This window comes from Gadus morhua, chromosome 4 (assembly GCF_902167405.1).
Source record: "Gadus morhua chromosome 4, gadMor3.0, whole genome shotgun sequence".
Lineage (NCBI taxonomy): Eukaryota > Metazoa > Chordata > Actinopteri > Gadiformes > Gadidae > Gadus > Gadus morhua.
This window is the reverse complement of record NC_044051.1, coordinates 25,739,738-25,752,898: the sequence shown is the minus strand read 5'-3', so window position 1 is coordinate 25,752,898 and position 13,161 is coordinate 25,739,738. Positions and strand designations below refer to the sequence as shown.

The window sequence follows — 13,161 nt, the reverse complement described above, 5'->3', positions numbered from 1 at the left end:
TAAATTAACACTTTCAAAATAGTTAAACATTTAACACTCTGCCAGAGTTCCTCCTTTAACTCTCAAAACAGAGTTAAAGTAACACTAAGGGATTAGACAACTAACACTGCTCCGAGTACATTTTAACTATTTGGGTAGTGTTAATTTCACTCCCTAAAGTGTAAATTATCTACACTGAAAAAATGTAAAATACATTTATTAAATATTTATTCATTAATTTAATATATACTTATGTTAATATTAATTAATTACAATAAACAATATCATTTCAAATAATTTATTTGTGCCAATTCTTCCTTGCAGTCAGTTTAATTACAACATTGTGAATGAAGGTATAATATACAAGCTTTGAATATCAAAAGGTTTATCAAATCTAAGCTCAGACATTTTTAATAGACATCTTTCCACACTTTTTAATACAGACATCTTTCCACACTCTCTGTAAATAGCTTATTAGACAAAAAAATAACGTGATCTCCAACCAAAAGTATTCTTATTCACAAGGTGTAAGTGCTCCTGGATGGTTAAGCAGTCTCGCTCTCAATTCTCTAAGTCTGGGCGACTCCTTCATTTTCCCCACATCAATGTTATACACTGTTGTCTGCAGGAACGTGTAAAAATTCACTAGTGCCACATCGTAAGACAAATTAAACACAAAATGTGCTTTGAAAAGTTCATCGCATGCCCCGAGGAAGCGGATTGCCTTGCATGGGATGAGATGCTTATCCATGGTGATATAGAAGCTGTCAATCTTGCTCTTCTGACGCCCGACCGCAAGGAGGTATGGCTGTCGACCCTGCTGGTTGCGGAGATGCTCCTCCAAACTGCAGCATGACTAGGGTAGAAATATGAAAACTGAACATTAGACACAAGAATTATGTACAGCCACAGAGAAAACGACATTATGGAAGTGATTATTCATACATCTTCTCATTGGCTAGTGCAAGATAGGAATGAAGACTTAATTAAAATACCATCCAATTTTTTAGCAACCCTCATTTACATGTGGCTAAGAAGGTGACGTGACAATTATTATAATCAACGTAATAATATAAATACCTTATGAAAGACAACAAGTCTCTCAACTGCATCAGATGCACTAATTTTTGGAGACTTCAGTCCCCCTGGAGGTGGTGGAAGGAGATGTAACAGCAACAACAGAGAGGCCATTTCTTGGTCGTAGGCTGAGGACCAAGAGACACAAAATAATTAACTGAAAACTTCAAATTTAATACTTTAAGTTTGAATGAGAACAAGGAGGCATTATGAGAAAGTTTTAAACAGTCATCCATCTATTAGTCACATTTATCCAAAAAATCTGATCAACGCTCAAGAGATACACAGAATAAACAAAGGAAATATTGCAGTTAGAGTTCAACTGCAATTATAGCAAATGCATTAAAACAAAAACAACTCACTTGTTTCCTCATCAAGATCATCTCCTTGGGGACTTTCTGCTGACTGCACCAAGTGACGCAACTCTGGTGTTGAAGTGAGCTGCTTAGCCTCTTTTATGACATTTGGCTTGAAGAACAAATCCCATTTCTGAAGAAGCCTGGAGGATGTGTCATCATCAAATAGGAGAGTGAAGTCTTGGTCCACCTTTAAGAAAGAAGATATTCAACTACAGGAAATACTTTCAAAATTCTAGCCAGTCTAAAACATCTCATCTCAAACTTACCAATCCTTTTGTATCCAGGAATCTTGGGAAGCTGGAGAAGATATCAACACTTCTGCCTGGGTCATTAACGAGCTTCTGACGGTGCAGAAAGGTCTCTCTCATCTTCTGGAAATTAGGGAATTGTCTGTGGTATGGTTGAGCAAAGACATGGCCTCTTGGCAAGCATCACCATCAAGCTGCCTTTCAACATGAACAGTTCTTTGGAAATTTGGGCCTCCTGGAGAAGAGCAAATAGCGCCATTTGGTGGCACTGCAGATCCTTGACGAATCTTCCACTGGACTGTTTTCAGACGCCAAGAAATGTATCCTGTGCTGCTTGCAGAATCATAGAAGTGTTCCTGAAATGAAAAATAAATGAAATGTGTTGTCATACCAGGCTCATGAGCAATCTCACGGAATTCAAATATCAATGTCATCCACACAGTTTTTTATCATTACATGAAAGTGTAAACAATAATAATGACTATTACATAGCCCTTCTTGGAATATGGATCCCTGAGGGAAGGGAACAGCATCACTATCCCATGTGCATAATCCTCTCTGGTTTCTTTAGTGGGAAGGTGCCTGAGGAGATATTCAATTAGTAAACGAGTACATTTAATGCAATGACCATGCAGTCATTTGGCACAAATAAAGACAATATGAGAGAAACATACCCATGATTGTCAATCATGTGAGCCACCAGGATGTTAACCATTTGTCTTCTTGCAGCATCTGTCAGGGTTTCTGTTGTTTGGTACTCCTGTAGTACTTCTTCACCTCCGGATTTGCCTCTCAGCACAGCTTCAATCAACTAATAAAAAACAAAAACATGAGAATAACAAACATGCGGATAAACAGCTTTTATCCGCATCCAGATAAAGAGTGTAAAAATGTATTAAGAAGTATTAAGAAACCTGTTTGGCAGACGCAGCATCACGTGTATCCTCGATTCTTTGTCTCTTGCTATAGACCTCAACAGTTGATGTACTTGAGCTGAAGCTTGAGTCAGACAGCCCAGAAGCAGAATACAAGGAGCTGTCAGAGAATTCTAAAGGAATAGAAAACATGTTAGTAATTATATTCTGTAAGGTGTAGTGCTTAATTATGCCTGCCTTTATATCTCACCCTGATCTGAGAAAACTGTCAGCACCACATTGCCTTGTCCAACGAGGTCGCTGAATATTTCTTCATCAACTTCTGTCCCTGTTGCATCCTTGTATGTAACTTTAGCATCAGTGGGCAGGCAAAATTTCTCGATGACTAGAAAAGATAATATCAAACTGAATGTGCTTTTTAAGTCAGCAGTGTTTCTTGCCTCACAGCGAATAACTTTCCATAAAATATCAGCACTGTATAATCATTCAATAGACCTAGAGCATTTTCCCCTCACAACACCCTCCCTCTTAAGTGCAAATTAAAAAATGTATGATTGGCATTTTTTTATTATCTGTATTGGTGTATATTATGCTTTACACTCTATGAAGCACACATTGCAGAACTGACTTTTTGATTTAACCCTATTTATAGTTTAAAAGAGGCTGATAAAGGCATCAGAATACGCAACATTACGGAGCTTACAGAATGAGCATTTAAAATAACATTGGTGTGGTTTTAAACCTTTTTCCTAAGCCTTGCTAACCTTTTTCATGGAATTGCAGGAAGTCAAACCGTCCTTCATCCTCCTCCAACTTCACATATTTCTGCTGTTGGCCGTACCTCACCTGGACCAGCATTTTTACTGAGACATGCAAGGAAGGTTGACAAAGTAAATAAACATTTAAAAGGAAGAACGGTAAAAACTAGAATATGTGTGTGTGTGAGGGTGCATCTCACACCTGTACCTTGCTCAAGTCTAGATTGTTTGGCTAGTGTGAGTGCACCAACCGTACTCAAGTCCACTTCCATTCCTTGGCCTGAGCACACTTGGGAGAGGTGTGCTCAGGCCACGGTGCAGATGCTAATGACCCGACACACGCACGGCTACGCAACCTGAGCTGGATGACGTATAGTCCATGCGACCCTTCTTTCCCATTAAACAATAAACATGACGGCTAGCGGTTCACGTTGGTGCGACTGTGAAGTTGAGTTTTTAAATGGTTGGGTATGGGATTTGCGAAACGCCAGCAGATTTTGAAAACACACAACTCGAATGGTCCCTCTCCTTCAACGCTGACTCCACCCATTCCAAGTACATGGACGCACAATCATGCACAAGCGCGAACACAGATGCGCAAGAGCGAGCCAGGCTAGCTAGGTGGGAGTTTAGGGTTGTCTTCTAGTTCTAGGTCCAAATGTGGATTAGCTAGTTAGCTAGCTCCAGTAGCTACCGCAGGATAACAACAAACAGAAGCTTGCTCTGGGTCACGAGCTTTGAGTACGTGCACGAAGCGGTCACGAACGGGCGGGGGGAAGGGGGAGTGCAGTATGACGGTTTGATTGACGTACTCACTGTCCAATGCCATCAACTGAAAACTAAGCGATATGGAACTCAAACCTTGATTCTGAATAAAGTATAAATTATTTTATTGAAGATACAAGTGTGTAGATATGTTAAATGTTATGAACGCAGGTAAAATGTTAAAAATGTATTTCGTTACGATGTGTCAGAATGGGCGGACGGCGGGAATGGGCAGACTGCGGGAAAAGCCATTTTGTGCTTTAGATTTAACTTAGTACTTAAAATACTTATAAACTTTTAATTAAGTAAATTATCCGAAAAAAACCTTTTCCGAAAACACTGCAGGTCACATAATCTGATGATGGGTCACCAAATACAGTGGTACACCGGTCACACCGACAAATAGACACGTGAAACGCCCGTCTGCGTGTAGGGACAAGTTCGGACATGCAGCCCCTTCGATGAACATAGTGGAGCCAAAAAATCGGCCTCAAACGAGATTTATACAATAAAAATCATAAAGCTGGTCTTTTTATCGCTTTAAGCTTGCATGTGAATTGTTAAATGAAATAGGAGACGGTTTTAGTAACACGTGGTTAGCTTAGCCAATTAGCATAGTCTGCTAAGTGGCTAATCACCAGCACAAATTTGCTGACCAGTCCTGGCATTAAACACACTGAAATACACAGCATAAATTGATTTTTCAGTAAATTTGACTTAATTGCACTTACTGTGTAGTATTGCATGAGTGGTAGAAAATGTCCAGACTTGCCTCCTCTGTCTCCAACCGTAGAAGTGAAATGCATGGGCGGAACTTAAAGGTTGGGTATACACGAAGGGGGAGGGGGAGTGCAGTACGAGTTTTTCGAGCCCTGCCCGTTCCACAGATGATTGACTCGTTTAATTTTCATGTCAATACTTCTAACTCAGTGTCTGTAAGTGGGTTATGATAAGGATTTGAAGTAATTTTGCAAAAATTGCCAAAAAAGAGAATTCCATGCCCAACCTTTAATTACATCTCTGCAGAGTTACGTTAACACTGATGTGATCAACTCTGTCATATAACTCCAACTCTGAACACCATTTAAATCAGAATGTGTTAAAATTACACTCTGGGAGTGAAAAACAACTCGGAAATGTTTAACCCCGAAAATTCAACACTCCAATTTTTGCTGTGTAAAAACACAACCACTTCTCAAACATTACAAAACAAACACACACAGTAATCATACAAAACAATGAACAACAACATTAACACAAACCGAAATACAAGATTGCCATTCATATACCACACTTTGGAGCATACCTGAGAACAGAAGACAAACAAACAATTTGTCTTCATAATGTTGTGGTGTTGGTCCCTACAGGCTCTGCATGTATGAAAACAAAATTAAATACATTTACCTTCTAATGCAGTAACATTACTGTGATAGCATAACAAACTTTTAAGCTAGTTAGCATGCACATTGTCTGATGAAAATAATAATAAACGTTTCATTAGTTAATAAAACTATTCAAAAATCACCACAATTCATGCTAAACAACTAATAAACACACTGCATTAAAATATACCACCTAAATCATGTCTTTCTCCTTAAACAAAATACAATACGGGGAGAACTGTTACTATGCATGCACATACCTGTCTCGTGGCAACACCGCTCTAAAGAGGTACGGCAACACGCAACAGACAAAACACACCAGGGCCCCGTTTCCCGATATCGATGGATCTTCGCTCGTAAGATGGTTCGAAAGATGGATCTTTCGAACCATCGATAATTTCTTTGGAGCGTTTCCCGAAACTCCTCTTAACGTGAACGCGCATTCGCTGCACTCACGACGATCGTAGGATTGTACCTGTCCACTGACATGGTGCTGAAACGGGCTATGACGCAGGGGGAGACGCAGGAATGTCGGAGGAAAATGGGGTTAAAAAGGGTTAAAATATCTCCCCATCATGGCCAACCGCAGAGTAGCCTACGAAAAGAATAGATTGCAATAATATGAATGCTAAAGATATTAAAACACAATTGATTAAGCCTAGGCCGAGATATATGTGGCGAGTCGCGACACGAGGAGGCTTTACTATTTTATGTCAGAGTATCTTCTCTACGTTACCGACAACGCCACCTTGGGTTAGGGCCCAAGGACCTATACACTGTGATTATGATTGTCACCTCTGACGATAAGACACTCAGGTTCGTTCAATCAGGGAGGGCGGGAGACAGAGTTCAAAAATAACAAAGGATTTTATTATTATGAACAGTTTGGCACAAAAAGAGGAAAAAGAGAAGTAAGCCCAACTGGGGAAGGAAGTGGGTACAAGCTGAGGCTTACCGGCTGGGAGAGTGGTCGTCAGGGGGAAATTAAATCCAACAAAAGAAACAAGGGCACCGCCCGGCGCACACACACAGCAAAAACGTGAAGTCCAAACGAATAAAATCTAAAACAAAGCACACAAGGGATCACCACCACCACCCAGGAGGACCACCGCCACCACCGTCGGCCTTCAGCTCTACAAGAAAGGGGCACAGTTAGGAGGGCTCACAACTGACAGACAATATCACGTAACAAATCAAATCAATAAACTAAAGGGCATTAATTTGCAATAACCAAAAATCACTCAAAATGAAAGTAAACAAGAAAATTAAAGAGTCTCGGAACAGAGATATCAACTCAACAAATAATCATAACATATGTTTTAAACAAAAATAAACAAGGGCTCAGATTGAGAAGTTCCCCTTCCAAATGAAAATTAAATGAACAACGACACAAAATTTATGAGATTAACTCAAAACGCACACACGCACACACAGTCCACACTAGGGGTGAGTCCAGGCGGAGCTCGCAGCGGCACACCCGAGCGGCAGCCACACACGCACACACCGCACCACGCACAGCAGCAGCGGGACTCAGGGCTCACAGCTGGAGGCAAGCCGACCAGGGGCAGCAGACAGAGCCCCGAATCAAGTCGGCGGAAGTGGCAGCAATGACAATACAGCAATGATTTAATAGATAACGAGGAAAGCTCAGCTCTCGGTCAAACGTTCATAATCCCGGTTCTCTTGCGTCCCTTCTAAAGAGGGAGAGGGGTGAAGAGTATCGGCGTAGCGGGGGAGACAGCCACCACGCACCATGCGACAAGCAGACTGTTAAAGGGAGAGGAGCGCAAAGTGAGCTTAGCACCGGACCAACAGGCAAACAACAACAAAACGCTCACCATGACTCACCTATGCTCTGGTCAGCGGCGGTAAACGACCCCAATACATTGCCCCGATTGCGATGAGGATCTCGGCAGATCTATTATAGTAATGGTTTAAGTTTTAGTAAAACGCTGACGAATGTACGCAACAGCATGCGGAGGTGAGCCTACCTGTGCTCTGAGGTGAGCGGCGAGGGCAACAACCCGGAAGTGGACGGGCCGAAGAGGCAGGAAGCGAGAGTTCAGGAGGAAGGGCACGGCCTACTTTTATCCCCTCGACAAGCAATGATTGGCGAACGGGCCGGAGAGGGCGTGGTGAAACAGAAGCCTGTGTCTAAGCAGCCGTGTTGCCTCATACCACTACAATCCACCCCCCCCCATCTGCATCGTCGACCCGACGATGCTCTTGAAGGATCTTGACTAAGACCATGGTCTGAAAACTGCAAACACAGCATTTGAATGACCAGCTGAGGGCCCGGCCTGAGCCACCTCATTGGCCGGCCTGGGTAAATGGTGGAAGTTTGAGTGTTGACCAGCTGTAGGTCGGGTTGTCCGACGCCGGACAGCTTCACTCACTGGAAGAGGGACTGCTAAGGGAGCGCCATTGACAGAGGTTGGCTGCACCATCAAGTGGGCCGGAAGTGCAGCGGGCAATGGTGCCGTTGAGGCAACAGGTATCGCCGATGCAGGGGCCGTCTGGACTTCTCCGGCGGGCTGAGCAGCTGGAGGGAGGATGGTGTCCCCTACTGCAGCCATCAAATCTTCGTCGTCGGATGAGCACTCAGACGCTGCAGGCCGATCAAGTGAAATGGAAAGAGGAGCAGGGTTTTTTTCTGAAGCAGCCATCCCGACTATAGCTTTAAGCAGCGTTCGATGTACCCGTTTGACCCTGGCCAGGTCGTCCTCTGGTGCAACCGTATACACTGCACCATTGCCGTGGGGAGCTTTAATCACCCGATACGCCACAGGGTTCCACCTGTCCTGGATCTTATGACGTCCCTTCCAGCCAAACTCCTTCAGACGAACTGCCTGACCCACCACAAGCGGCTCTGACCGGACAGACTGGTCATGATTTTCCTTCCGACGTTGGGCGGCCTCCCTCAGCCTGTCCCGGACGCCTTCAAAAGCCAAATGTAGCCGGGTCCGATGCTCATGGACCCAGTCATTTACCGTCCCCCCAACAGGATCCTGCACCCTTCCCAACAAGAAATCAACAGGGAGCCTTGCCTCACGACCAAACATGAGGAAAAACGGGGATTCCCTAGTGGATTGATGCGGTGTGGTGTTATAAGCATGCAATATCTGAGGTAGACAAGAGTGCCATTCGCGCTTTCGAGAGAGAGGTAAAGTGCGCAGCAAATCATGAAGAGTGCGATTAAAACGTTCGCACTGACCGTTACCTGCAGGATGGTACGGGGTGGTGCGAGATTTTTCAATGTTGTAAAGACCACACAGCTGCTGAATGAGTACACTTTCGAAATTGCGACCCTGATCAGAATGAATGCGTGCTGGAACACCAAACTTTGAAAACCACTCTGTGACGAGCACCTGTGCCACTGTAGAGGCGCGCTGGTCACGAGTGGGAATGGCAAGAGTGTATTTACTGAAAACATCCGTCAAGACGAGGACGTTCTCCAGCCCATTATGGGTTGGTTCGAGCAGGGTGAAATCCATCGCAAGGATTTCGTTAGGCTCAGAAGCAAGGAGATGTCCCATGAAGCTACGACCTGGTGGCCCCGAGTCTTTAGCCACTTGGCACCGCTCACAAGTTTGACACCAGCGCCTCACATCAGATGACATCCCCGGCCAATAGCACCGCTGCCTAAGCAATTCCAGAGTCCTGCCCACCCCCTGGTGACCGTGATTTTGATGGACCTCCGTGAGGACTTTATTCTTTATGGCAGTTGGCAACAGCACCTGGAGAACCACCTCACCCCCATCGGAGCGAAAGGCTTGCCGGTACAATACTCCGGCCAATTCCTTCAATCGCTCCCACTGCTTGAGGAGCACCGAAGCTGATGGGGACAACTGCTTGCGTTCCTCATGATTCGGGTATCGTTTCTGCTGCCAAAACACAAGGGTCCTGGGTCACAGGGTCAGTTCGCTGAAGTTCTCCAATGTCTGCGGGTAGATGCTGAGGCAAAGCCTGGATAGCAGCCTGACATGCTGCAGGCCCTCGGACCTGGAGAGCTTGTTTCAATGGCTGTGGAAGCTGCATACCGGGGATGATCATTTCAAGGTCTACGGTTCTGGGTGGATACAAGCGAGACAGAGCGTCCGCATTTGTGTTACTCTTGCCAGAGCGGTAAAGAATCTCAAAATCGAACGACGCGAGTTGGGCTACCCAACGCTGCTCCAGGGCTCCAAGTTTAGCCGATGACAAGTGGCTAAGCGGATTATTGTCCGTAAAGACAATGCATTTGTGGCCAAGCAAGTACTCACGGAATTTGTCCGCCATAGCCCATTTTAGCGCCAGAAACTCAAGCTTCATGGAGCTATAATTGACTGGGTTGCGTTCGGATGGCCTCAGGCTTCGGCTGGCATATGCTATAGGTTGGACCTTTCCTCCATGCTCTTGCGAGAGCACTGCGCCCAGGCCTCCATGGCTTGCGTCGACTTCCAAGATGAATGGCAGGGAAAAGTCAGCGTATGCCAGTACGGGCTCAGTGGTAAGCTTAGATTTTAAAGCTTCAAAGCCCCGCTGATGTTCTCCCGTCCACCTTTGCAACACTTGCTGTTCGGACCGTCTGGACTTGGAAGCCACAAGTTCAGCAACCAGGCGATGTAAAGGTGCAGCCAACTTGGCAAAGCCCTCCACGAAGCGCCGATAATAACTAGCGAACCCAAGAAAGGACCGCAGCTCCAAGATGGTGGTAGGAGGCTGCCAGCTGGCTACCACTACAACCTTGCCTGGGTCGGTGGAAACACCTTCGGCTGAAATGATATGGCCCAAGTAACGCACCTCGTGTTGGAAGAAGGAGCACTTTGACAACTTTGCCTTTAGACTTTCGTATTTCAACCGCTGCAGCACCACTTCCAATCTCTCAAGATGTTTCTGAAAGGTGGAGGAGAAGACAACAATATCGTCCAGATACAAAAGCAACGACTGACATTGCTGATCTCCGAAAATCCGTTGCATGAGTCGCTGGAACGTGCTGGGAGCATTACACAACCCGAAAGGCATGCGATTCCATTCGAAGAGTCCGAAAGGAGTACAAAATGCGGTCTTGGGTCGGTCGGCCTCTGCCACCGGAACCTGGTTATACCCGCTGGCTAAATCCATGGTGGAAAACCAGCGGGCTCCGGTGAGTGCATCCAGTGATTCCTCAATCCGAGGGAGTTTTATTGTTAAGCTGCCGGTAGTAAAGTAAACAAGAAAATGAAAGAGTCTCGGACCAGAGATATCAACTCAACAAATAATCATAACATATGTTTTAAACAAAAATAAACAAGTGCTCAGATTGAGAAGTTCCCCTTCCAAATGAAAATTAAATGAACAACGACACAAAATTTATGAGATTAACTCAAAACGCACACACAGTCCACACTAGGGGTGAGTCCAGGCGGAGCTCGCAGCGGCACACCCGAGCGGCAGCCACACACACACACACACCGCACCACGCACAGCAGCAGCGGGACTCAGGGCTCACAGCTGGAGGCAAGCCGACCAGGGGCAGCAGACAGAGCCCCGAACCAAGTCGGCGGAAGTGGCAGTGAAGCAGCAGCAATGACAATACAGCAATGATTTAATAGATAACGAGGAAGGCTCAGCTCTCGGTCAAACGTTCATAATCCCGGTTCTCTTGCGTCCCTTCTAAAGAGGGAGAGGGGTGAAGAGTATCGGCGTAGCGGGGGAGACAGCCACCACGCACCATGCGAAAAGCAGACTGTTAAAGGGAGAGGAGCGCAAAGTGAGCTTAGCACCGGACCAACAGGCAAACAACAACAAAACGCTCACCATGACTCACCTATGCTCTGGTCAGCGGCGGTAAACGACCCCAATACATTGCCCCGATTGCGATGAGGATCTCGGCAGATCTATTATAGTAATGGTTTAAGTTTTAGTAAAACGCTGACGAATGTACGCAACAGCATGCGGAGGTGAGCCTACCTGTGCTCTGAGGTGAGCGGCGAGGGCAACGACCCGGAAGTGGACGGGCCGAAGAGGCAGGAAGCGAGAGTTCAGGAGGAAGGGCACGGCCTACTTTTATCCCCTCGACAAGCAATGATTGGCGAACGGGCCGGAGAGGGCGTGGTGAAACAGAAGCCTGTGTCTAAGCAGCCGTGTTGCCTCATACCACTACATATATATCAGTCCTAATCCTGAGCGCACGATCGGGAGGTGGAAGTTGCGCTTTATGGCGCGTTTCCACTGCAGGGTGCGGAACGGATCGGATCGCAAAGGTGCGGGTCGGGTCGCGTTTCCACCGCCAAAAGTGGGCGTGACCCGGACTTTGCCGTACCCGTTCCGGCCCCATTCTCGGGACTCCTCCGTTGCGGTACCCAAAACGAGACCAGACGCATGAAAGGGTCCCGTGAAATTCTAGCTACACCCCCCCTCCGTTGATTGGTCGACATAATCGTCACTTCCGGGCGACGCGGGGATAAAAACAAACAAACAGTATTATTCTTTACAATTAACATGTCGCGTAAAAAGCTTGCTTGGGCGAACAAGGAGGTGGAGACGTTCGTCTGCATTCTTGGGGAGGAAGACGTTGTTTACGATGTTTACGTAGCTGCCGCGGCGATCGACATCCGGCCTACCACCAAGGGTACTGTCGGCAGTGGAAACGCGACCTCGGAACTGAGCTGGGCTATACCGCCCCCTCCCTACCGCACCATTGCGATCCGATCCGTTCCGCACCCTGCAGTGGAAACGCGGCATTAGATGCCTTCACAAGTCCAGCGGAGGGCTCCAGTTTTCGCCGGCCAAGTCATGCGCTGTGATATGTGTGACAGCTATGTTGCACAAAATTGCAGCTAAGGCTGGGGTAGCTTTGGTTGAACCGGAGGACATTGAGGACGATGACGACGAGGAAGATCGGTGTGAGGACGGCCTCCCTCATAACTACGCGGCTGGTTTTCATGCACGTCGAAGAGTGATTGAGACTTTTTTTTAACCCCCTCCACCCTCCCACATGTCACTAAACATTCCCTCCAAAGTGACCAATCCGCACCATATCCCAGCCTTTTGCCTGCTCCATTGCATTTTTTTTTAAATATTTTTATAATTAATATTTTTATTATTTTTTTTATAATTTTTTTATTTTCTATTTTTTTTTTACATTATTTTATGCTAGGTTTTATGAGTAGCCTATGTCAGTCTGCACAAATCCCCCCCACTTTCTCACACATTTTAAGTGCCCTGCCTGCTCAAACATTTCCTGGACTGTCTCTCTCAAACTAAGAACATAATAGCCCACATTAGGCTCAGACGCACGTGATACACCATTACCAATGTGTTATAATAAAACGCAATTCTCCAATACTAGGAATGTCCGCTGGTTACGCCACTGAGGCTATAGTAGGCTAACGAGGCTCTTAGCGTCCTACGAGTACCCTGGAGCACTCGTTAGCTACTCGTGACTTGTGAGCATTTTCAAGACGTTCGTTACCAAAGATGCTTTCGGGAAATGGTGTGAAAACTGTACGATGCTCGTACGACCCACTCTGCGATCCACTTAGGCTAAAGATGCTGTTGGAGCCATTTCTGCTGTTTATGATTTATTTGTGATATTTATATTGTTTGGTAATTTCTGTTATTTTGGAATATTGTAAGTATCGCGATCTAGACTCTGATGTGATGTTTGGTATAGCCTGTGTCACGGGGTGCTTAGTGTTGGGCACCGATTGGGTGTCTAAGCCCCCCCCCCCTTTTTGGTGATTCACCTTTACTTA

At 45.7% G+C, this 13,161-nt stretch overlaps 1 protein-coding gene across 1 annotated transcript; it reads right to left on the bottom strand.

The window, feature by feature from the left end:
* Nucleotides 1–384: 384 nt before the first annotated feature.
* LOC115541703 (uncharacterized) lies at nt 385–4,125 on the bottom strand. The gene is made up of 6 exons (XM_030353549.1): nt 4,042–4,125; nt 2,338–2,474; nt 2,152–2,245; nt 1,440–1,602; nt 1,060–1,130; nt 385–835 (listed from the first exon to the last, which is right to left on the bottom strand). Exons 1-6 carry the CDS (start codon nt 4,123–4,125, stop codon nt 494–496), a joined length of 891 nt encoding a protein of 296 aa, XP_030209409.1. The 3' UTR covers nt 385–493.
* Nucleotides 4,126–13,161: the final 9,036 nt, after the last annotated feature.

Bases quoted from the DNA above. Each gene is read 5' to 3' on its own strand.
- LOC115541703 (XM_030353549.1), bottom strand. From the start codon at position 4,125: ATGGCATTGGACAGTGAGTACGTCAATCAAACCGTCATACTGCACTCC. The intron at 1,603-2,151 runs GTAATAGTCATT...TCTTTCTTAAAG, and splicing joins CATATTCCAAGAAGGGCTAT to GTGGACCAAGACTTCACTCT. The intron at 1,131-1,439 runs ATGATCTTGATG...TCCTTCCACCAC, and splicing joins AGCAGAAAGTCCCCAAGGAG to CTCCAGGGGGACTGAAGTCT.